The sequence below is a fragment of the Hylobates moloch genome, unplaced genomic scaffold (genome assembly GCF_009828535.3).
Source record: "Hylobates moloch isolate HMO894 unplaced genomic scaffold, HMol_V3 SCAFFOLD_10, whole genome shotgun sequence".
In the NCBI taxonomy this organism is placed as follows: Eukaryota; Metazoa; Chordata; class Mammalia; order Primates; family Hylobatidae; genus Hylobates; species Hylobates moloch.
The window spans coordinates 8,286,995-8,312,138 of record NW_026652285.1 but is presented as its reverse complement, the minus strand read 5'-3'; the positions used below and the strand labels follow the sequence as shown (position 1 = coordinate 8,312,138).

At 45.7% G+C, this 25,144-nt stretch overlaps 2 protein-coding genes and 1 pseudogene across 12 annotated transcripts in view; 2 read left to right on the top strand and 1 right to left on the bottom strand.

The window, feature by feature from the left end:
• The window catches only part of TUBD1 (tubulin delta 1), a 32,898-nt gene extending 9,481 nt beyond the window's left edge, over positions 1–23,417 (bottom strand). The window contains exons 1-6 of one of the 6 annotated variants that reach the window (XM_032162895.2): positions 23,209–23,417; positions 21,342–21,552; positions 17,106–17,253; positions 11,612–11,828; positions 8,780–9,011; positions 5,291–5,455 (exon numbers count right to left, since the gene is read on the bottom strand). In XM_032162895.2, the coding sequence (XP_032018786.1) occupies positions 5,291–5,455; positions 8,780–9,011; positions 11,612–11,828; positions 17,106–17,253; positions 21,342–21,513 (934 nt within the window). In that variant the 5' untranslated portion in view covers positions 21,514–21,552; positions 23,209–23,417. Of the gene's footprint in view, positions 1–5,290; positions 5,456–8,779; positions 9,012–11,611; positions 11,829–17,105; positions 17,254–21,341; positions 21,553–23,208 lie in introns of those variants that run through there. The other 5 variants (XM_032162896.2, XM_032162897.2, XM_032162899.2 and 2 more) reach the window with 5 other exon arrangements.
• LOC116474451 (NADH dehydrogenase [ubiquinone] 1 beta subcomplex subunit 8, mitochondrial-like) lies at positions 15,651–16,649 on the top strand (annotated as a pseudogene).
• Positions 23,418–23,626: 209 nt separating the features above from the next.
• Positions 23,627–25,144, top strand: part of RPS6KB1 (ribosomal protein S6 kinase B1) — a 59,680-nt gene continuing 58,162 nt past the window's right edge. For 5 of the 6 annotated variants that reach the window (XR_009215107.1, XR_004249687.2, XM_032162889.2 and 2 more), the window contains exon 1: positions 23,627–23,836. Coding sequence is in view for 3 of the 6 variants with exons in the window: in XM_032162889.2 (XP_032018780.1) it covers positions 23,696–23,836 (141 nt within the window). In the remaining 3 variants the exon portion in view is untranslated. Of the gene's footprint in view, positions 23,837–24,328; positions 24,436–25,144 lie in introns of those variants that run through there. The other variant, XM_058444892.1, reaches the window with a different exon arrangement.

The window sequence follows — 25,144 nt, the reverse complement described above, 5'->3', positions numbered from 1 at the left end:
GACCAGCCTGGCCAATATGGTAAAACCCCGTCTGTCCTAAAAAAATACAAAAATTAGACGGACATGGTGGTGCGCACCTATAGTCCCAGCTATTCGGGAGGCTGAGGCAAAAGAATCGCTTCAACTGGGAGGCAGAGGTTGCAGTGAGCCAAGATCGCACCACTGCACTCCAGCCTGGGTGACAGAGTGAGATTCCATCCCCCCACCCCAAAAAAAAAAGAAAAAAGAAAAAATGTTGACACCCTAGAAGTTCCACATGGGAACTCAGCAAACTGTGGTTTATTGACCTAAGAGAGCTCAGAGCAGCACGTCTCACATGACTCTAAGGAACATTGTGTTCCTTGTGGTATTAACAGGTATTGCTCGAAAAACAGGTGCTATGGCCAAAAAATTCAGGAAGCACTACATTTACATGTAAACTTTCTACTTATCTCCAAACCTCTGGCACTATAATCTAAAATCCGTAAGATATTACAAATAAATGTTGAGAAAATCTGCTCTCATAGTATAAAAGCCTAACTTAATTTGTGGTATAATATATGCTATTAATACCTAGTAGTGATTTCCAGTTACACACGACAGACTGAGCCTATCAGCTTCCTGCCACTCTCTCCCCAGATCCTGCTTAATCAATAAAAGGATAAGCATAAACAAGAAAAAAGGGAACAGGAGAGAATATAACAGCAACAAAATTTTGGAAGCTGGAGAGCAAATGTTTACTGACTGCACAACAAGAAAAAACTAAAAATTTTGCCCACAATTGAGGTCCTGGAAGTAGACCAGACACTTTTCAAAGTGAAAAAAAGCTGGACACGGTGGCTTATGTCTGTAATCTCAGCACTTTGGGAATTTGAGGCAGGTGGATCACTTGAGGTCAGGAGCTCGAGACCAGCCTGGCCAACATGATACAACCCCATCTCTACTAAAAATACAAAAATTAGCTAGGCGCGGTGGCACACATTCATACATTGGTAATCCCAGCTACTTGGAAGGCTAAGGTAGGAGGATCACCTGAACCTGGGAGGTGGAGGTTGCAGTGAGCCAAGATGATGCCATTGCATCATCTTGGGCGACAGAGTGTGACTCCATCTCAAAAAAAAAAAAAAAAAAAAAAAATCAAAGTGGAAAAAAACAAGAGGATTAACCAAAAATCTATTTGCGAAGCAGTGAGAGCTCCTTCCCCATTCCCTGCAGTAGGAAGAGTACGCTCTTCAACTCTAGAAGGAGGTTTCTGCTGTGAAAAGGCTAAACCTGGGAGGCTCTGGCCTCAGTGACACCAGGCACAGCCCTGTAGAGAACCTTTGGAAAATCAGGTCACGAAGTAGCAGCTTTCGCAGGAAAGTGTAACAGTCTATGTCTCCCTCGTCCAGCTCTGAAAAGGCTGGCAGCCAGGCTTATGCCTTCAGGAAAGAGATGAAGGAGGAAGCAACTGATCAAGAGATAAGACACGCTGAGTATGATATTTGGAAGTACAGCAATAAAATGGCCAGGCAGATCACCTTACTGTGAAACCCACACAAGTCTGCAATGTCCATAAGGGTCCATTCAGTGCCCAGAGCAACTAACTCAGCAAATAATCACTGAGCGTTTATTGTTCCAGGCTCCAAAGATGCAACAGAAAACCAAACAGATTAAATAAAGCTTACCTTCTACTGAGATAAACCAAAGACCCACGTCAAGTACTTTCAGAATGCTGGGGACAAAGAGAAAATCCTAAAAGCTTCAAGAGATAACAAAATAGGACTGGGAATCAGAACAACCTGAGACTTCTCAACAGCAACGCTGCAGTGAGAAGATGATAGAGCAATGCCTTCGAAATACTCAGTAAAAAGAAAATGATTTCCAACATAGAATCCTATCCCTGGCCAAACTATCATTCGAATGCAATGGCAGAACAGAATTATGATATTTATTTATTTTTGAGACGGGGTCTCGCTCTGTCGCGGAGGCTGGAGTGCAGTGACATGATCTTGGCTCACTGCAACTTCCCTCCGCCTCCCAAGTTCAAGCGATTCTCCTGCCTTAGCCTCCTGAGTAGCTGGGACTACAGGCGCCCGCCACCATGCCTGGCTATTTTTTGTATTTTTAGTAGAGATGGGGTTTCACCATGTTAGCCAGGATGGTCTCGATCTCCTGACCTCGTGTTCCACCTGCCTCGGCCTCCCAAAGTGCTGGGATTACAGGTGTGAGCCATCCCACCTGGCCAGAATGAAGATATTTGTAGCCTCAAACACTTTACTTTCCTTGTACTCTTTCTTAGGGAGCTCCTGAAAGGTATAGTCCATCAATACGAGGGAATAAATCAAGAAAGCAGATTTGAAATCTAGGAGGTACAGATATAAATCAGGATGAGGCAAGCAGAGATGCCAGGTCTGGCTGCTTATCAAGCCTAGAGAGCAGTCAGTCCAGGATGGAATGGGAAGATAAAGGCCTTCCAGAAGGATGTCTCTAAGCAGATAATGGAAGTAATCGCTTACCTGATGGGTTTAAACATATTGAGAAAGAATTCTTTTTTTTAATTTTTGAGACAGGGTTTTGCTCTGTTGCCCAGGCTGGAGTGCAGTGGCATGATCATAGCTCATTTTAAACTCAAACCCCTTGTTTCAAGGGATTCTCCTGCCTCACCCTCCCAAGTAGCTAGGACTACAGGTGCATACCACTATGCCCAGCTAATTATTATTATTATTACTTTTTTGAGACAGAGTCTCGCTCTGTTGCCCAGGCTGGAGAGCAGGGGCGTGATCTCAGCTCGCTGCAACCTCTGCCTCCCGGGTTCAAGCGATTCTCCTGCCTCAGCCTCTTGGGTAGCTGGGATTACAAGTGTGTGACATCACGCCTGGCTAATTTTTTGTATTTTTAGTAGAGATGGGGTTTCTACCACATCCGTGTTAACCAGGATGGTCTCGATCTCCTGACCTTGTCCACCTCGGCCTCCCAAAGTGCTGGGATAACAGGCGTGAGCCACCGTGCAGGGCCAGCTAATTTTTTTAAATTATTTTTTTAGAGATGGGGTCTTGCTTTGTTGCTCAAGCTAGTTTTGAACTTCTGGCCTCAAGCGATCCTCCTGCCTTAGCCTCCCAAAGAGCTGAGATTACAGGTGTGAGCCACCACATCTGAGAAGGGATTCATTTTTTTACAGGAAAGTTTCAGGATAAATTGGTAATAGGTACAGAGAACATCAACTGAATAAATATAATGATTAACAACTCCAGGAGAGAAAAATAAATTATACACACACACAAAAAATCTATGTACACAGTTCAAGGCTCTACTCTGAATAATATTTACATAGCAAAAGTAATACAAACATTGAAAACTGATCTAACTCCCAAGTATGTTAGAAGGAAGAAGAATGAAGGTAAATGTGAGTGTTTGTATGTGTGAGTATGTGTGTGAGTGTGCACATATGTGTCAGTATATATATGGATATGTGTGTGTGTGTGTGTGTGTGTGTGTGTGTAGAGGGGGTGTAAGATGATTCAATTCTCAATTTTCTTTTTTTTTTTTTTTTTTTTTTTGAGATGGAGTTTCACTCTTACCACCCAGGCTGGAATGCAATGGCACTATCTTAGCTCACTGTAACCTCTGCCTCCCGGGTTCAAGCAATTCTCCTGCCTCAGCTTCCCGAGTAGCTGGAATTACAGGCGACTGCCACCACGCCCAGCTATTTTTTTTGTATTTTTAGTAAAGAAGGGGTTTCGCCATGTTGGCCAGGCTGGTCTTGAACTCCTGACCTCAGGTGATCCACCCACCTCAACCTGCCAAAGTGCTGGGATTACAGGCGTGAGCTACTGCGCCCAGCCCAATTCTCAATTTTCACACTAGGAATGCAAGAGATAACAATATAAGTAAGACATTTATAACTATGGAGGCAAATTGTAGATGAAATAGCTAAAGACGTTGAAAGTAGTTTCATCTGTGTAATGGGGAGGTGTAGGATTGCTGTTTTTCCTTGTCATAAATTCATATCAGAGATTACTTAAGTTTTTTTTTTTTTTTTTTTTGAGAAAGGGTCTCACTCTGTTACCCAGGCTGAAGTGCAGTTGTGTGATCACAGCTCACTACAGCTTTGACCTCCTGGGCTCAGGTGATCCTTCCACCTCAGCCTCCCAAGTTGCTGGGAATACAGGCCCATGTCACCATGTCCAGATAATTTTTTATATTTCTTGTAGAGATGGGATTTTGCCATGTTGCCCAGACTGGTCTCGAACTCCTGAGATCAAACGCTTCTCCTGCCTTGGCCTCCCAAAGTGCTACGATTACAGGTATGAGCCACCATACCTGGCCCATTACTTGACCTTTTAAAAAACTGAGATATAGGCTGGGCGCGGTGGCTCACGCCTGTAATCCCAGCACTTTGGGAGGTCGAGGTGGGTGGATCACAAGGTCAGGAGTTCGAGACCAGCCTGGCCAATATGGTGAAACCTCGTCTCTACTAAAAATACAAAAAAATTAGCCAGGCATGGTAGCACACGCCTGTAATCCCAGTTACTTGGGAGGCTGAGGCAGAAGAACTGCTTGAATCCAGGAGGCAGAGGTTGCAGTGAGCCAAGAGCGTGCCACTGCACTCCAGCCTGGATGACAGAGCGAGATTCCATCTCAGAAAATAAAATAAAATAAAAAAATAAAAAATAAAAAACTGAGATATAATTGGCCAGGCACGGTGGCTCACTCCTGTAATCCCAGCACTTTGGGAGGCCGAGACGGGCGGATCACGAGGTCAGGAGATCGAGACCATCCTGGCGAACACTGTGAAACCCCGTCTCTACTAAAAATACAAAAAATTAGCCAGGCGTGGTGGTGGGCACCTGTAGTCCCAGCTACTCGGGAGGCTGAGGCAGGAGAATGGTGTGAACCCGGGAGGCAGAGGTTGCAGTGAGCTGAGATCGCGCCACTGCACTCCAGCCTGGGCGACAGAGCAAGACTCAGTCTCAAAAAAAAAAAAAAAAAATTGAGATATAACTTAAATACAGTGCAATGTATGGATTTACGTATATATTTAAATGAGTTTTGGCTACTTGATTTTTAAAACTATGTTCATTTATTACTTTGATTAAAATAAAATAAAAAATTAAAAAAATATCTGGCACTCATTTGAAATGTCTTTTGGTAATGAAACTGTGAAGTGATTAAGAAACCCTCCTAGGATGTCCTGGTGAGTTTCTGCTGGAGTCTCTCTAGCCAGAAGAAGAGACCATTATTTAAACTGGTCCAAGCCAGTTTATATTGAGACTCCAGGATGGACATTTTTTCCAGCTTGTGGGCTGCATATTTTTGGACTACTCTTTACCTTCTTCCATCTTCGCATTAGAAATGAGCATCTGTCTCAAGTGCTTGAGGAGGCCAGCCCAAGTAAATGTGCTGTATGCCAATGAATTCTCAGACATGTGAGGAATGTTACGAACACTCAGCATCTTGAATTCAGGATGGGGAACTAAATGCTCCATTAAGTCTCCTGTAAAGAAAAAAAAAATCTGAACTAATTTTTTTTTATTCTACATTGTTGCCAATGGTCTATATATAAGCATGATTTGAAGGTTTTCTGGGCCAAATGTTTTTTTCTCTTCTCAGACCAGAATTATTTAATCTTTAATATAAATACAATTTCAGAAACAATGTCTATTACACACCACCTCTTTGCTTCATTTTAGCACCGACTTGAGCATGAGTGAGAAAATACACTTTGCCAAAAAGCAAACTACAATTTAGAAGCTGAATAACTGGAAATGTGAATGAAATATTTAGGTAAACTCCAGGAAAACAAAGTAAACATGAGAACTGATATGCTTTTCTTGTCATTCTATGTTCACTAAATATTGTTATATTCTTTTTTTGTTTGTTTTTGGGATGGAGTCTTGTTCTGTCGCCAGGCTGGAGTGCAGTGGTGTGATCTCGGCTCACTGCAACCTCTGCCTCCCACGATCAAGCGATTCCCGTCTCAGCCTCCCGAGTAGCTGAGACTACAGGCACGTACCACCACGCCCAGCTAACTTTTTGTACTTTAGTAGAGATGAGGTTTCACTATAGTGGCCAGGATGGTCTGGATCCCCTGATCTCATGATCCACCTGCCTTGGCCTCCCAAAGTACTGGGATTACAGGCGTGAGCCACCGCACCCACCCTACTAAATACTCTTTTAGGAATATTACTAGATTTTTACGTACCATATCTGGTTAGGTGATAATCAAACCCTGTTAACATGAAAGTTAATATGAGCCAGGCACAGTGGCTCACGCCTGTAATCCCAGCACTTTCGGAGGCCTAGGTAGGCAGATCATGAGGTCAGGAGTTTAAGACCAGCCTGGCCAACACGGTGAAACACTGTTTCTATTAAAAATATGAAAATTAGCCGGGCGTTGTGGCGGGCACCTATAATCCCAGCTGCTTGGGAGGCTGAGGCAGGAGAATCGCTTGAACCTGGCAGGCAGAGGTTGCAGTGCATCGCACTCCAGCCTTGGCAACAAAGGGAGACTCCATCTCAAAAAAAAAAAAAAAGTTAACATGAAACTCTATTTGGAAAGAAGACAAGATTAGATATTCCTTAAGATTGGAATGTGCCTATCTTTAGAAACTTGTATTTACAATGAAATAGAATTAAGGAGAAAAGCTAATTTCCTTTACATTGACAGCTGTCTCATATGTTTATAGAAAATACCTTGAGGATAGGGAAAAATATATTACCATAATATGAAACAAACTTTATAATACTGGGTACAAACTCATAACGTACATCCTAAAGAAAAGAACAAATTTTGACACAAACATCTATAAGATGCTACACAGGCGGGCTTGTGCTAACGGAGTGTCCTCTAAATGTAGAATTCTTTTCTGTAAAATACCTAGAGTTGAATTCTATTGCATAGCACAAGTAAATATACAATAGTCAGAAAATAATTCCTGAGCACTAAGGCATGAATTCTTTTTTTTTCTTTTTAGACAGTGTTTTGTTCTGTTGTCCAGACTGGTGTGCAGTGGCACAATCAAAGCTCTGCAACCTCGAACTCCCGAGCTTAAGCAATAGTCCCACTTCAGCTTCCCTAGTAGCTGAGATTACAGAGGCGCACCACCATGCCTAACTGTTTTTTTTTTTTTTTTTTTGAGATGGAGTTTCGCTCTTATTGCTCAGGCTGGAGTGCAACGGCGTGACCTCGGCTCACTGCAACCTCCACCTCCCAGGTTCAAGCAATTCTCCTGCCTCAGCCTCCCAAGTAGCTGGGATTACAGGCATGTGCCACCATGCCTGGCTAATTTTGTATTTTTTTTTAGTAGAGACAGGGTTTCGCCATGTTAGTTAGGCTAGTCTCGAACTCCCAACCTCAGGTGATCTGCCCATCTTGGCCTCCCAAAGTGCTGGGATTACAGGCATGAGCCACCACACCCGGCCACTTTTTAAATTCTTAGTGGAGATGAGGTCTTGCTATGCTGCCCAGGCTGGCTTCGAACTCCTGGCCTCAAGCGATCTTCCCACCCTGGCCTCCTAAAGCACTGGGATTACAGAAGTGAGCCATGGTGCCCAGCCAATGCATGAATCATTAATTGTTGCAATCTGTTCTCCCTTCCAGCTTTCTTGTTCAGCTACTCTTACCTTAACCATTTTTTTTTTTTTTTTTTTTTTAAATGGAGTCTCGCTGTTGCCCAGGCAGGAGCGCAGTGGTGCAATCTCAGCTGACTGCAACCTCTGCCTCCCGGGTTCAAGCAATTCTCCTGCCTGTCTTCTGAGTAGCTGGGATTACAGGTACCCACCACCACGCCTGGCTAATTTTTGTATTTTCTGTAGAGCTGGGGTTTCACCATATTGGCCAGGCTGGTCTCAAACTTCTGACCTCAGGTGATCCACCCTCCTCAGCCTCCCAACGAACGTGCTGGGATACAGGCGTGAGCCACCACGCCTGGCCACCTTAACCATTCTTAAACCTCCTTGAGACCTTAATCCATGGAGCACCTGCCTTTCAATCAATCAGTCTTCCTCTTTCTGGCAAAATCCCAGTCTTGGGCCAACCCCACTCCTCACCTTCTCTGTCAGAGCACAACTACGGAAAGTCATGCCACACGGCAGACTCGGACCTCTTTGAATTCCCAATCACCAAACACAATGCTGACGCCCACACTGACAACTCTGGATGAGACGGGAAACCTCAGTAAGGTTCTGAAAAGGGGAGCAACAGGATCTGACTTATGCTTTTAAAAACTGCAAAGCCAGAGTTCAGTCTGGCTGCTGTACTTAAGAAAAGGCTAGGGCTGAATGCAGTGGCTCACGCCTGTAATCCCAATACTTTGGGAGGCCAAGGCGGGCAGATCATTTGAGGTCAGGAATTTGAGACCAGCCTGGCCAACATGGTGAAACTCCATTTCTACAAAAAATACAAAAATCAGCTGGGCATGGTAGCACATGCCTGTAGTGTAGTCCCAGCTACTCAGGAGGCTGAGATAGAAAAATTGCTTGAACCCAGGAGGTGGAGGTTGCAGTGAGTCAAGATCGCACCACTGCACTGCAGCCTGGGCAACAGAGCAAGACTCTATCTCAAAAAAATAAAAAAAAAAAAAAAGAAAAGAGAGAGAGAAAGCATCCTGAAGAAGAGCAGTGGATACCCACTGCCCTTTAGCAACTTCTCAAAGTTTTTCAATAAGACAGTTCAGAGAACTAGCAGATGTGAAGAAAGGGTTTTGAGATGAGCAAGACTTCAGTGTATCTTCAGGCAGAGGAGGAGACAGAAAGAATAAACTTTGAAGCTTTCAGAACATAAGGCTTTCCTATAATTAACGTATAGAGGGACAAATACCTAGTGGATTTCGTCTGTAGTGAAATGAGCTTTCTGCAGAATAAGTAGGCTGGAACACACTTCCCAGCTGATGTGCGAGGACTTGATTGATATCACTAAAGGAGATCTGCTTGATATTCATCAGTTTTGCACAGATCTTATGGATGGCATCATTCTCATGAATAAGGAGGGCATCTGAAGATCGGTACAAGTGAGAAAGTGTCAAAATGGAGTTGTAGTTTTGAACAATAACCTGGAGAGGAAAAGGTCAGAAAAAAGAAAGGTAGGAGAGAATAATGGTTACAGATTCTCAAGGCATCCTGGCTGGGTTCAAATCAGGGCTCTGTCACTTTCTAGCTGTATGACCTTGGACAAGTTTTTTAATCTCTCTATGCTCAGTTTCTTTTTTTTTTTTTTTTTCTTTTTTTTCTTTTTTTTTTGAGATAGAGACTCATTCTGTCGCCAGGCTGGAGTACAGTGGCACCATCTCTGCTCACTGCAACCTCGGCCTCCTGGTTTGAGATTCTTGTGTCTCAGCTCCCTGAGCAGCTGGAATTACAGGCTTGTGCCACCATGCCCAGCTAATTTTTGTGTTTTTAGTAGAGACAAGGTTTCACCATGTTGGCCAGGCTGGTCTCAAACTCCTGGCCTCAAGTGATCCACCCGCCTTGTCTTCCTCAAGTGCTGGGATTATAGGCATGAGCCACCGTGCCCAGCCAGTTTCCTCATTTGTAATGGCTTCCTAGAACTGTAAGGATTAATGATATAATACAAGTTAAACACTTAGAACAATGCCTTGTAGGGGCACAACAAAAATTGGCCATTATTATCATACTTATTTCCTATTTCATTTCCTATAGTGGCTTGTCTCACCTGATTTGTTTCTTCAACTAGGTTGATCAACAGGAAATTGGCTTATATAGAAATTTTCAAGCTGGACGCAGTGGCTCACGCCTGTAATCCCAGCACTTTGGGGGGCTGAGGTGGGTGGATCACCTGATGTTGAGAGTTCAAGACCAGCCTGACCAACATGGAAAAATCCCGCCTCTACTAAAAATACAAAATTAGCCGAGTATGGTGGTGCATGCCTGTAATCCCAGCTACTTGGGAGGCTGATGCAGGAGAATCACTTGAACCCGGGAGGCGGAGGTTGCGGTGAGCCAAGATCGTGCCATTGCACTCCAGCCTGGGCAACAAGAGAAAAATTCTGTCTCAAAAAAAAAAAAAAAAAAAAAAAAAGAAATTTTCTCCCAATGGAAAGAAATAAAAATTACTTGAAGGTGGCAATGGCACCATGAATCCCAACATGAGGTCAAAGTGTCTGCTTTATATACTAGAGTGAGAGAGATATTCTCAGGAATCGATTCCTGAGAGAAGCACAATCATCTTCTCTGACTTTTTTTTTGAGACAATCTCGCTCTGTGGCCCAGGCTGGAGTGCAGTGACATGATCTAGGCTCAATGCAACCTCTGCTTCACAGGTTCAAGCGATTCTCCTGCCTCAGCCTCCCGAGTAGCTGGGACAACAGGCAGGAGCCAAAATACCTGGCTAAGTTTTGTATTTTTAGTAGAGATGGGGTTTCGCCATGTTGGCCAGGCTGGTCTCGAACCCCTGGCCTCAAGTGATCTGCCCACCCTCAGCCTCCCAAAGTGCTGGGATTACAGACGTGAGCCCACCCTGGCACCTGGCCATTCTCTGAAAAAAATTTTTTTTTTTTTAAGACGGGAGTCTTGCTCTTGTTGCCCAGGCTGGAGTGTAGTGGCTTGATCTCAGCTCACTGGAACCTCTGCCTCCCGGGTTCAAGAGATTCTCCTGCCTCAGCCTCTGAGTACCTGGGACTACAGGTGTGTGCCACCACACCCAGCTAATAATTGTATTTCTAGTAGAGATGGTGTTTCTCCATGTTGGCCAGGGTGATCTGGAACTTCTGACCTCAGTGATCCACCCGCCTCAGCCTCCCAAAGTGCTGGGATTACAGGTGTGAGCCACTGCGCCCAGCCATTCTCTTAAAAAAATTTCTTTTTTGAGATGGAGTCTCGCTCTATCACCAGGCTAGAGTGCAGTGGTGGGACATCGGCTTGCTGCAGCCTCTGCCTCCCAAGTTCAAGAGAATCTCCTGCCTCAACCTCCTGAGTAGCTGAGACTACAGGCCCGCGCCACCATGCCCAGCTAATTTTTGTATTTTTAGTAGAGATGGGGTTTCACCATGTTGGCCAGGATGGTCTCGATCCCTTGACCTCATGATCTACCTGCCTTGGCCTCCCAAAGTGCTGGGATTACAGGCGTGAGCCACTGTACCCGGCCTCTCTGAAATTTTTAAAAGCAAGGATACCTCATCTGTTTGGAAAAGTTTAAGGGAAGATATATATATACATACACCATATATAATATGGTACTCATGAAAGTACCATATTATATAACCATTCTGGAAGCCATAACTTAACATTTCCAATGTAAGGGTGACAGCAATCTTTATTTTTATTTATTTATTTTGAGACAGAGTCTCGCTCTATTGCCCAGGCTGGAGTACAGTGGCACGATCTCGGCCCACTGCAAGCTCCGCCTCATGGGTTCATGCCATTCTCCTGCCTCAGCCTCCCGAGTAGCTGGGACTACAGGTGCCCGCCACCACGCCTGGCTAATTTTTTGTATTTTTAGTAGAGACGGGTTTCACCATGTTAGCCAGGATGGTCTCAATCTCCTGACCTCGTGATCTGCCCACCTCGGCCCCCCAAAGCACTGGGATTACAGGCGTGAGCCACCATGCCCGGCCGGTGAGAGCAATCTTTTACCCACATTTATTTCTATTGCAAAGAACATAAAACATAAACTTTTCAATTAACATGTCCATACCTCACCAGTTCCATAAGGCCAAATAATCTGATTCATTTTCAATGAGTTTGAGTACTGATCTTGTAAATTCTGTGTAACGAAAGCTCCTATTCCTGATCCCGTGCCCCCAGCCATACTCATTATGATGAAAAAACCACTGAAAGAGTCACATTTCTCCACTTCCTTCCGGATTAGGTTCATTATAGATTCTTCATGCCTGGGTCCATGAACAGAATAACTATGCAATGGCAAAAGAAACAAACACAAACACTTTTCAATTTAACCACAGATACGTAATGCAGAGAGAAAGATACAGGATAGAGAGGTTTTTTCAAAACTACGGAAGTGAAGGAACTCTCATGAAAGGTACAGGTACACTGACTGACAAAATTTTAAATACATAAGTTGAATATATTTAACCCACTTATGCCCAGTGTTCCATTACTGGAACACTAAGCATGTGGGAGTTATTTATATCCTATTGCTCAAGGTCATTGATAAGGTTGGATTTTTCACTCATGCAAAAATTTAAAAAATTGCAACCTCTGGCATAAATGGGTTAACAGGCAAACACGACTGCCAGTAGAGGGAATTTACAGAGTATAGAAAGTTCTCTTTATTTTTGAGGTTTTAATCAGATACTTTAATATTTGGGGTTTTCATAGTTGTACTTATTTTGGGGGCACATGTGATATTTGGATATGTGTATACATGTGTAATGATCAAATCACGGTAAACTGGATATATATCACCTCAAACATTTATTTTTTCTATGTGTTGGGAACATTACAATTCTTCTCTTTATCTTTTTTTTTTTTTCTGAGACAGTTTCGCTTGTCACCAGGGCTGGAGTACAATGGCACGATCTCGGCTCACTCCCCCTCCCGGGTTCAAGCGATTCCCTTGCCTCAGTCTCCTGAGTAGCTGGGATTACAGGTGTCCGAACCACACCAGGCTAATTTTTGTATTTTTAGTAGAGACGGGGTTTCACCATGTTGGCCAGGCTGGTCTCAAACTCCTGAACTCAGGTGATCAGCCTGCCTCGACCTCCCAAAGTGCTAAGATTACAGGTGTGAACCACTGTGCCTGGCCGCTTCTACTATTTTGATATATACAATAAATTATTGTTAACTATAATTTCCTAACTGTATTATTGAATACTAGAGTGTATTCCTTCTATCTAACTGTATTTTTGTACCCATTAGCAACTTTTTTTTTTTTTTTGTAAACAGGGTCTCACTATACTGCCGAGGCTGGTTGTGAACTCCTGGCCTCAAGCAATTCTCCTGCCTCAGTCTCCCAAAGTGCTGGAATTACAGGCATGAGCCACTGTGCCCAGTGAGCAACTTCTTTTAATCTTCCTCCAAAAGCTCTCTTTTGTAGGCTATTCATTTTCTCCTTTTTTATTTTTTTTGTTTTTGTTTTTGTGTTTTTTGAGATGGAGTCTCGCTCTGTTGCCCAGGCTGGGGTGCAGTGGCACCATTTCGGCTCACTGCAACCTCCGCCTCCCAGGTTCAAGTGATTCTCCCACCTCAGTCTCCTGAGTAGCTAGGATTACAGGTGCGCACCACCACACCCAGCTAATTTTTGTATTTTTAGTACAGACAGGGTTTCACCATGTTGGCCAGGCTGGTTTCAAACTCCTGACCTCAAGTGATCTGCCCACTTCAGCCTCCCAAAGTGTTGGGATTACAGGTATTAGCCATGGCGCCTGGCACCCCCCATCCCACGTCTTTTTTCCTTTTTGAGTTAGGGTCTTACTCCGTCACCCAGGCTGGAGTGAAATGTGAAGTGCAGTGGCAAAATCACAGCTCACTGCAGCCTTGCCTTGACCTCTCAGGCTCAAAAAATTATCCCATCTCAGCCTCCCAAGTACCTAGAACTACAAGAACATGCAACCATCCCTGGCTAATTTCTTTCTTTTTTTTTTGAGATGCAGTCTTGCCCTGTTGCCCAGGCTGGAGTGCTGTGGCATGATCTCTACTCACTGCAACCTCTGCCACTTGGGTTCAAGTGATTCTCCTGCCTTAGCTTCCTGAGTAGCTGGGACCACAGGCACAGGCCACCATGCCCAGCTAATTTTTGTATTTTTAGTAAAGGCAGGGTTTCACCATGTTGGCCAGGCTGGTCTCAAACTCCTGACCTCAAGTGATCCACCCGCCTTGGCCTCCCAAACTGCTGGGATCACAGGCGAGAGCCACCATACCCAGCCGCCCGGCTAAATTCTTTTTTTTGAGGCAGAGTCTCACTCTGTTGCCCAAGCTGGAGTGCAGTGGCACGATCTCGGCTCACTACAACCTCTGCCTCCCAGGTTCAAGTGATTCTTCTGCCTCAGCCTCCCAAGGAGCTAAGGCCACAGGCACAGGCCACCACACCCACCTTTTTTTTTTTTTTAATGTTTTTTGAGATGGAGTTTTGTTCTTGTTGCCCAGGCTGGAGCGCAATGGTGTGACCTTGGCTCACTGCAACCTCTGCCTTCTGGGTTCAAGCGATTCTCCTGCCTCAGCCTCCCGAGTAGCTGGGATGGCAGCCACTACCACGCCCAGCTAATTTTTTCTATTTTTTAGTTGAGACAGAGTTTTACCATGTTGGCCAGGCTGGTCTCAAACTCCTTTCCTCAGATGATCTGCCCACCTCGGCCTCGCAAAGCGCTGGGATGACAGGCGTGAGCCACTGCGACAGGCCTAATTTTTGTATTTTTAGTAGAGATGGGGTTTCATCATGTTGGCCAGGCTGACCAACTCCTGACGTCAAGTGATCCACCTTGGCCTCCCAAAGTGTTGGGATTACAGGCATGAGCCACTGTGCCTGGCCTCACCTGGCTAATTTCTTTTTAAAATTTTTTCGTAGCGACAAGCCCTCCCTTTGTCGCCTAGGGTGGACTTGAACTCCTGGGCTCAAGTGATCCTCCTGCCTTGGCCTCTCAAAGTGCTGGGATTACAGGTGTGAGTAGTGGTCATTCCTTTACCTGGGGCTTTCAATACCAGGTAGTTCTACAAGTTTATGATACAGTATAATATTTAATATTTCTAACAACAGTCCTGAAACAGTGGTTCTCAAACTGTGCTGCACATGGCTGGGCACGGTGGCTCATGCCTGTAATCCTAGCACTTTGGGAGGCGGAGGCGGGTGGATCACTTGAAGTTAGGAGTTTGAGAGCAGCCTGGCCAATATAGTGAAATCCAGTATCTACTAAAAATACAAAAATTAGCCGGGTGTGGTGCCATATGCCTGTAGTCCTAGCTACTTGGGAGGCTGAGGCAGGAGAATCACTTGAACCCAGGAGGCAGAGGTTGCAGTGAGCTGAAATCGCACCACTGCACTCCAACCTGGGCAACAGAGCGAGACGCTTGTCTAAAAAAAAAAAAAATTTGCTGCACATTAAGGTCACCTAGGGACCTTTAAAAAATCCCAACATCAGGCCAGGCGCGGTGGCTCATGCCTGTAATCCCAGCACTTTGGGAGGCTGAGGCAGGTGGATCACCTGAGGTCAAGGGTTCCAGACCAGCCTGGCCAAACTGGTGAAACCCCATCTCTACTAAAAAATACAAAAATTAGCTGGGAGTGGTCGCGGGCACCTGTAATCCCAGCTACTCAGGAAGCTGAGGCAAGAGAATCACTTGAACCTGCGAGGCAGAGGTTGCAGTGAGCTGAGATCGAGCCACTGCACTACGGCCTGGGTGACAGAGTGAGACTCCATCTCAAAAAAAAAAAAAAAAAAAAAAAATCCCAACATCAGGCCGGGCACAGTGGCTCATACCTGTAATCTCAGCACTTTGGGAGGCCGAGGCAGGTGGCTCACTGGAGGCCAGGAGTTCCAGACCAGTCTGGGTAACATGGTGAATCCTCATCTCTACTAAAAAAATACAAAAATTAGCTGCGCATAGCGGCGCACGCCCGTAGTCTCAGTTACTCAGGAGGCTGAGGCAGGATAATTGCTTGAACCCAGGAGATGGAGGTTGCACTGAGTCAAGATCATGCCACTGTACTCCAGCCTGGGTGACAGAACAAGACTCTGTCTCTTAAAAAAAAAAAAACACCAAAAACCCAACATCAGGACTTTACCGCAAACCACTTAAATTAGAATCTCAGCAGAAGGGAAACGTGAAGGTGAAGACGGCAGTGGCCAGGGCCAGGGTCCTGGGAGTCCAGTGGCTGCAAAGGGCATCCCGGAACGTGGTGCTGCTGGGCGCACAGACAGCCTCCCGCATGACCAATGACATGCTCCCAGGGTCTTATCCTAGGACCCCAAAAGGACGGGCCACCGCCCTCAAGAAGTATAACATGTGTGTGGGAGACTATGAGCCTTGCCCGGATGATGGCATGGGGTATGGCGACTACCCAAAGCTCCCTGACCGCTCATAGCATGAGAGGGAGCCATGGTATAGCTGGGACCAGCCGGACCTGAGATTGAACTGGGGTGAACCGATGCACTGGCACCTAGACATGTATACCAGGAATACGTCCCCCACACCTGTTTCTTGGAATGTCATGTGTATGCAGCTGTTCGGCTTCATGGCTTTCATGATATTCATGTTCTGGGTGGGGGACATGTACCCTGTCTACCAGCCTGTGGGACCAAAGAGTATCCTTACAATAATCTGTACCTGGAACGAGGCGGCGATCCCTCCAAAGAACCTGAGTCGGTGGTTCACTATGAGATCTGAGGAGGCTTCGTGGGCTTTTGTGCCCTCTAACTAGGATTCCTTCATTCCTAGAAATTTAACCTTAATGAAATCCCTAATAAAACTCAGTGCTGTGGTTAAAAAAAAAAAAAAAAAAAAAATCAGAATCTCTCAAAGTGAGCCCTAGGCATCAGGACTTTTCCAAAGAACCTCAGGAAATTCTAATGTGCAGCAAAGTTTGGGAACTACTGTCTTGTAGTATTCTCTATCATCGAGATATCTGCCAGATATGGACATTACATTGGTAAGTTAGTTTGCAGCATGACAGTGAGGAAGATGGAAAACCCTGCTAAAAGAGATCCTTGATTTCAACATTACCTGTACCTTAAGGACAGACATAGGCATGGAATGAGAGTTTCTTCTGGGTAAAATAAAATTCTTTTTTTCTTTTTTTTTTTTTTTTTTTGAGACGGAGTCTTGCTCTGTCGCCCAGGCTGGAATGTAGTGGCACAATCTCGGCTCACTGCAAGCGCTGCCTCCCGGGTTCACGCCATTCTCCTGCCTCAGCCTCCCGAGTGGCTGGGACTACAGGCGCCTGACACCACACCTGGTTAATTTTTTTTGTATTTTTTTAGTAGAGACGGGGTTTCACCGTGTTAGCCAGGATGGTCTCGATCTCCTGACCTCGTGATCTGCCCGCCTTGGCCTCCCGAAGTGCTGGGATTACAGGCTTGAGCCACCGCGCCTGGCTGGTAAAATAAAATTCTAAATCTAAAACAGCAATTTCAAGATTATGTGCTTGGTATATCAACTGTACAGTTCTAACTTCGCTATCTATTAATCCACTGTGTAGCTGTCACTAAACTGAAATCACAAGAAATTATTCTTACCCATATGCCCAGTTGTTTCCAGAACCTTGTTTTTGACAGAAGCACGCATGTTGACCATATTTCCATTGGCCAGACTGGGCAGCCTTTGACAGCGTTTGATTGATAACTTTGGGTTCCATGTCAACAAGAACAGCCCGGGCAATTGGAACTAGAGGGGAAAAAAAACCCAAAAACATCAAAAGAAAAAAAGATTTATTATGTCTTATTTGGGTAACTCAGAGCATAAGTGTCCAAATCCCAAAAAAAAAAAAAAAATCCAGAGGTTGCGGATAGAAAGATCTGTCATACTGCTTAGAAGTCCCAGTGGGCAGCAGCAGGCATATGCGGATGTATACCAAGCCCAGCATTTGCTAAGCAGGCTGAATTAGTGTGGGCCTAAAAGAGTACCTGGGTCAGATTAGCCAGCATGATGGCATGTGCCTGTAATCTCAGCTACTCGGGAGGCTGAGGCAGGAGAACTGCTTGAACCTGGGAGGCAGAGGGTGCACTGAGCCAAGGTTGCACCACTGCACTCTAGACTGGGCGACAGAGTGAGATTCTGTCTCAAAAAAAAAAAAAAAAAAAGAATACCTGGGTCAGGTCTACAAACATATGCTGCATGCTTATGATGCACCATGGACTGTGCTGGGAATACAGAGATGAAGACATCAAACTAGCCTTAGAAAGGGCAGGTGGGAGGCTGGGTGTGGTGGCTCATGCCTGTAATCCCAGCACTTTGGGAGGCTGAGGCAGGTGGATCACTTGAGGCCAGGAATTGGAGACCAGCCTGGCCATCATGGTGAAACCCCGACTCTACTAAAAATACAAAATTGGCCAGGTGCGGTGGCTCACACCTGTAATCCCAGCACTTTGGGAGGCCGAGGCGGGCGGATCACCTGAGGTCAGGAGTTCAAAACCAGACTGGCCAACATGGTGAAACCCTAACTCTACTAAAAACACAAAAACTTAGCTGGGCGTGGTGGCAGGCTCCTGTAATCCCAGCTACTCAGGAGGCTGAGGCAGGAGAATCGCTTGATCCTGGGAGGCAGAGGTTGCAGTGAGCCAAGATTGCGCCATTGCACTCCAGCCTGAGCAATAAAAGCAAAACACTGTCTCAAAGCAAAAAACAAAAAGACAAAATTGGCAAGACTTGGTGGTGTGTGCCTGTAATCTCAGCTACTCAGGAGGCTGAGGCACGAGAATTGCTTGAACCTAGGAGGCAGAGGTTGCAATAAGCTGCGATCACACCACTGCGCTCCAGCTTGGGCAAGAGTGAGACTCTGTCTCAAAAAAAAAAAAAAAGACTTGTGGGAAAGATAAACACATCTGCAACATGATATGACCAAACAAATCCACACCAAAGGAACATCATATTTAGGGGTACAAAATACCATGGGTACAACATCCAGCTCAGAATTGTTGGAGCAGAGGATGGAGAAGGAGAGGGTAGAAGTGATGGATGGGGATGAAAAGCAGGTAGGCCTCAATCTTGGAAATCTTTATAGGCAATGCTAGAAAAGCTTGAACTTTATCTTTTAGGCCATGATAAACCACCAAAAATTTTCAAGCAGGTGAGTAATAGATGTCTGTCAATCATAATTCACTGTAGCCTCAAACTCTTGAGCTCAAGCAATCCTCCCACTTTGGCCTTCTAAGTAGCTGGGACTTCAGGTGTGTGCCATTACACCTAACTAATTTTTATCGTTTATTCCGTAGACACAGAATCTTGCTCTATTGCCCAGGCTGGTCTTGAATTCCTGGCCTCAAGCAATCCTCCCACCTTGGCCTCCCAAAACACTGGAATTACAGTGAGACACTGTGGCCAGCTGTTACATGTCTTTTTTTTTTTTTTGAGATGGAGTCTCGCTCTGTCCCCCAGGCTGGAGTGCAGTGGCACAATCCTAGCTCACTGCAAGCTCCGCCTCCTGGGTTCACACCATTCTCCTGCCTCAGCCTCCCAAGTACCTGGGACTACAGGCGCCCGCCACCACGTCTGGCTAATTTTTTTGTATTTTTAGTAGAGACGGGATTTTACCGTGTTAGCCAGGATGGTCTCGATCTCCTGACCTCGTGATCCACCTACCTCGGCCTCCCAAAGTGCTGGGATTACAGGCATGAGCCACTGTGCCTGGCCGATGTCTTTTTAAACACAGCAGTGTGGAGGAGGGATGTGATAGACAGTAGACTCCATGCAGGGAATCCTAAAAGGAGTGTCTTGAGACAGTCCAGGTAAGAAAGAACAAAAGCCAGACTAAAGCAATGTCAGTGAAGGTGGAAATGGAAGAACAGTTTCAAGGCATATATAGGAGGTCAAATAAGCAGATCTTATTTGATGGTATGTATGCAGCAAGAGCACAAGGAACAATAATGAATGCCTTGGGTATAGAGATGTTGAGTTTGAGGTTCATATGAGAGATGTAGGTGGAGGTATCCACTAATCTGTCTAGAGCTTTTAAGAGGCTGGGCTAGGGGTCTGAAAGTCACAGGTGTAATAAATGTAGCAAACTATGAGAGTGAAATTGCCCAGAAAGAACTATGCAAGTGAGGACAGGGGAGATGCAACAACTGGAGAAGAAAAGTGGGGTGACTAGGAGAAGGAGGTTCAAGGAGAGAGTTGTTTGCCTTTTTTTTTTTTTTTTTTTTGAGACGGAGTTTTGCTCTTGTCGCCTAGGCTGGAGTGCAATGGTGCAATCTCCGCCTCCTGGGTTCAAGCGATTCTCCTCCCTCAGCCTCCCAAGTAGCTGGGATTATAGGTACGCACCACTACACTTGGCTAATTTTTGTATTTTTAGTATAGATGGGGTTTCACCACGTTGGCCAGGCTGGTCTTGAACTCCTGACCTCTGGTGATTCACCTGCCTCGGCCTCCCAAAGTATTGGGATTACAGGGATGAGCCACCATGCCTGGCCTTTTTTTTTTTTTTTTTTTTTTTTTTGAGACGGCATCTCGCTCTATTTCCCAGGCTGGAGTGCAGTGGCGAGATCTCGGCTCACTGCAACCCCCCTCCTGGGTTCAAGTGATTCTCCTGCCTCAGCCTCCCGAATAACTGGGATTACAGGTATGTGCCACCACGTCCGGCTAATTTTTGTATTTTTAGTCGAGACGGGGTTTTACCCTGTTGGCCAGCCTGGTCTCTAACTCCTGACCTCAAGTGATCTGCCTGCCTCGGCCTCCCAAAGTGCTGGGATTATAGGCGTGAGCCACTGTGCCCTGCTGGAAAGAGTTTTTATATGTTACTGTTATCAAATGCAGTAGAGAAGTAAAGTGAATTAAGAAAAGAAAGAGAGGCTGGGCACAGTGGCTAACGCCTGTAATCCCAGCACTTTGGGAAGCCAAGGTGGGCGGATCATTTGAGGTCAGGAGTTCGAGACCAGCCTGACCAACATGCTAAAACCCCATCTCTACTAAAAATACAAAAAAATTAGTTGGGCTTGGTGGCACATGCCTGTAGTCCCAGCTACTCAGGAGGCTGAGGCCTGTGAATAGCCACCACACTCCAGCTTGGGCAACATAGTGTAGCAAGAACCTGTCTCTACAAGAAAAAGAAAAAAAGAAAAGAAAAACAGTAGTTGGATCTGGTGATTCGGAGGTCACTGGAAACTTTTCTTAGAGCAGCTTCAATGATGCTATGAGGGGGCAGAAGCAGGATCATAGGTGGTTAAACAGGGTCCTTTTTTTTTTTTTTGGAGATGGAGTCTTGCTCTGTCACCAGGCTGAAGGGCAGTGGTACGGTCTCAGCTCACTGCATCCTCTGCCTCCTGGGTTCAAGTGATTTTCCTGCCTCAACCTCCCAAGTAGCTGGGATTACAGGCACACACCACCATGCCCAGCTAATTTTTGTGTTTTTAGTAGAGATGGGGTTTCACCATGTTGGTCAGGCTGGTCTTGAACTCCTGACCTTGTGATCCACTCGCCTCGGCCTCCCAAAGTGCTGGGATTACAGGCGTGAGCCACCGCGCCCGGCCAGCAGGGTCCTCTTTTGAGAATCTTAGATGAAAGGCAAAGAGATAAGAAGGAGAAAGCTATAGTCAATAGATGAGTTTTGTTTGGTTGGTTTTAAATTGGTGAGATCTGAGCATGTAGAAGGGAAAATGCCACCGGAAAACCAAAGATTATTAACATAGAAACGAAAAGCAAAAACAAAGTCATTCCCTAGTGAGATGGGAAGGAATGGGGTTTGAAAACCATGTGGAAGGCCTGGCTTTGAAGGGTTTGGTTATATCAGAGTAAAGGAGAGGACTGTGGGCCACACCTACCTCCATTCTCCTCCTCACTGAAGAATCTTTCTTTGCAAGATGCTTGATATGCCTCATTTTCTCTCTTAGAGCAGAGTCCCTGGGAACTGTGTGAGTCACTAAGCAAAGCATCAAAAACTTCAAAACCAATCTGATTGCCACACTGACCCAGTTGCACTGTTACAATTGACATGCTGAGCCACAAACTAGGTGTATTACCTCTAAAAACAACCTGTAATCGGAAAAAAATAGGCTTTGAGAACCACTACATTACTAATAAGAACAAATAAAATGCCATATATGTTAATTATACATCAATAAAAAGTCTTTTTTTTTTTTTCCCCTGAGACGGAGTCTTGTTTTGTCACCCAGGCTAGAATGCAGTGGCATGCTCTCGGCTCACTGCAACCTCTGCCTCCCAGGTTCAAGTGATTCTCCTGCCTCAGCCTCCTGAGTAGCTGGGATTACAGGCACGCGCCACCACGCCTGGCTAATTTTTGTATTCTTAGTAGAGATGGGGTTTCACCATGTTGGCCAAGTTGGTCTTGAACTCTTGACCTTGTGATCCACCTACTTCAGCCTCCCAAAGTGCTGGGATTACAGGCGTGAGCCACCGCGCCTGGCCCAAAAAGTCATTTTAAAATGCTACATACGTATATATTGTTAGAGATAGAACAGCTGTGTTGTCTAAGGAGCTAGTCATTCAAAGAAGTTCTCTTACTCTCTATGTGGTTTTGGGATTTGTGATTTACTGTACCTGAATCCATTCATACACAGCTCAATAGTCTTCAAAATCTGATTTGTAATCACTTTTTTCCTAAACATACGTTTAAAACAAAACATTCTCCTCAGTTGAGGAGTGATAAAAGGCAAAAAGAGGCTGGGTGCGTGGCTCACACCTGTAATCCCAGCATTTTGGGAGGCTGAGTTGGGAGGATCACGTGAGCCTGGCTGTTCCAGACCTGGTCAACATGACAAAACCCTGCTTGTACAAAAAATACAACCATTATCTTGGCGTGGTGGTGTACGCCTGCAGTCCCAGCTACTCGGGAGGCTGAGGTGGGAGGATCACCTGAGCCTGGGAGGTAGAGGCTGCAGTGAGCCAAGATCTTGCTACCGCACTCCAGCCTGGGTGACAAAGTGACATCCTCCTGTCTCACACACACAAAAAAATTAAAATTAAAAAAAATAAAAACAAGACAAAACAAATGCTGATTGAAGAAATTAGCAGTACCACCCTTCACACCACATGAACATGTAGAACACAGAAGTGTGCTCAACATTGTACATTCAATTAACATTAATTTTCTCTCTTCTAAATAATGGCTTACGCTTTCTCCACTAGTCTAGCCTGGTAACTTTAGTAAGACCTTTAAGAAAGATTTTGTGTTTAGCTCAGGTAGGATAGCAAGAAAGATGCAGCTTGGAGAAAGAAAACCAGATGAAATATTAACCGGGCGCAATGGCTCATGCCTGTAATCCCAGTACTTTGGGAGGCCGAGGCGGGAGGATCACCTGAGCCCAGGGATTCCAGATCAGCCTGGGCAACACAGCGAGACCCTGTCTCCATTTAAAAAAGAAAGAAAGCAAAAGAAACATTAGAGCAGGTCCTCATTATTTTTACCTAGGAAAAGACAATTTTTGATAAAGACTTCACATCAGGTCTATGCAGCACTGGAAACGAGCCGTAGGTTGTGAGACAGACTCTGTGCTTAAAATGTCAAACCGACAAAGTAGGTATATTATTATCCTCATTTTGCAGATAAGGAAACTGAGGCTCTGAAAGGTTATTGACTTTTCCAAGGCCACAGAACTAGTAAACAGCAAAGCCAAAAGGCCTCCCGTTCCCCACGGGCCCCAGGAGTTCCCCACACGTAACCCGACTCACCGCCAGACGCTGACCAGCGCTTCTCTCCGGTTCAAACTTCGGAGCAACCTACTCACCATGCGCATGCTCACTTTCAACACGAAAAACTTACTAAGAACGAATGCGCATGTTCCATAAACGGAGAGTTTTGTTGTGTATATATTTTTTCCTATTCAGAAAGATTAATTACGCATGTTCAATTTCAATTTACGAACTTCAGATATGGTACGCATGCTCACTGTCCACCGAATGCTCTAGCTGACAATGCGCATGCTCTAGTCTCCAAGCGCGGCTTCGGCTGGTGTTTTGCGCATGTTTCTGCCAGCACCTGGATCCTGGTGGTAGTTCTGCGCATGTCCACTGCCCACTGTTTGGCTTCACGGAACCCTGTACGCATGCTCCTACGCTGAACTTTAGGAGCCAGTCTAGGGCCTAGGCGCAGACGCACTGAGCCTAAGCAGCCGGTGATGGCGGCAGCGGCTGTGGTGGCTGCGGCGGGTCCGGGCCCATGAGGCGACGAAGGAGGCGGGACGGCTTTTACTCAGCGCCGGACTTCCGAGACAGGGAAGCTGAGGACATGGCAGGAGTGTTTGACATAGACCTGGACCAGCCAGAGGACGCGGGCTCTGAGGATGAGCTGGAGGAGGGGGTGAGGCCCGGGGTCCCCGGGGGCCCGAGGTGACAGGGCCGGGGCGGCGGCGCGGGCGCAGGAAGCGCGGTGTGTCCTAGAGCGTGGAGACCCAGGGGGGCTCCTGAGGAGCTGAGGGTCGCGCGGCCCGAGACAGGGGAGCGGGCGAGGCGGTCATGGCCCTAGGTGTGAGGCCTCTGCGGGGCTCGCAGGTGCAGGTCGCACCCTTAGCCCCAGGTCAGCGCAGCCCCGAGCAATCTGAAGGGGGAAAGAGAACGGGCGCGTGGTCGATTCCTCGAGCTGTTGGACTTGAGTGTGGCGGGGCGCGGGTGGCGTGAGCGTGTGTTGGGGAGACGGGGGCTGCTCTTGCTGGGTGTCCCGTAAGTGCAGGTGAAGTGTGGAGGGTTTCCCTTCGAGTCTAGAATTTCAAGTATTAAATCTTCAGACCTCCCACAACCACCTCTCTTCTCGGCCTGTCGCTTCTCTCCTAGGAAGCGCTCAGCTGTTAGAAGTGACAGCTGAAAACTTCTGTCGGGAGTAGCACTGCCGCTGCTGTTACAGCCACCAGGAGTTTTATTTCGGGAGCAAGGGGGCTCTGCTGCATCTTCCAATCTTCCAGGGTTTGTTTGTTTGCTTTTTTTTTTTTAAACTCCCTTCCGTGTGACTTTTTAAAATAAGCATTTATAAGGACACACGGCACTTGTAACCTTTCCCCAAGTTGAAGATGTCTGTATTTTTTTCAGAATAATTAATGTAATTTTGGGGTGGAGAAAAAAAGCCAGTTGACAGCCTTGATTTAGCTTGCCAGAAATAAGTTGCCTGAACAGAGACTTGTGAATGGTGGTATGAGGGCTTTCCTAGCTGTAATTTAAGGGTGCTAAATTTAGAATTGTATTTCCTAGTATATAGCTTGGTTTTACCTTGGCTGGCTTAGTGGTTTGTTAATCTTTATGGAATAACTTTTTTTTTCCCTAGATAAATTTATCAAAAAATGACAAACTGCACCTGAAGTTCAAAGATGTTGTCATACTAAACCACTGATCCTGGACCAAATGATCATCAGTTGATAACCTCTTGGTAGTTTAGCATCTAAATTCCAATGTCTAGTTGAATACATGGGTTAATGACTGATGTCAGATGTTTGCTCTAATTACATAGGGGCTTCCTTTCCCTTGCCTCACCCTCAGTTTTTCTCCTCTGACACCTGCCCTACTGTTGACAAAAGATTGAGATGGTGTATATAAAGAATTTTGAACACTTTAAGAAACTAAGTGGCCTAAAATAAGACTGTTCTTTTTGTTTGTTTGTTTTGTTTTGAGACTGGGTCTC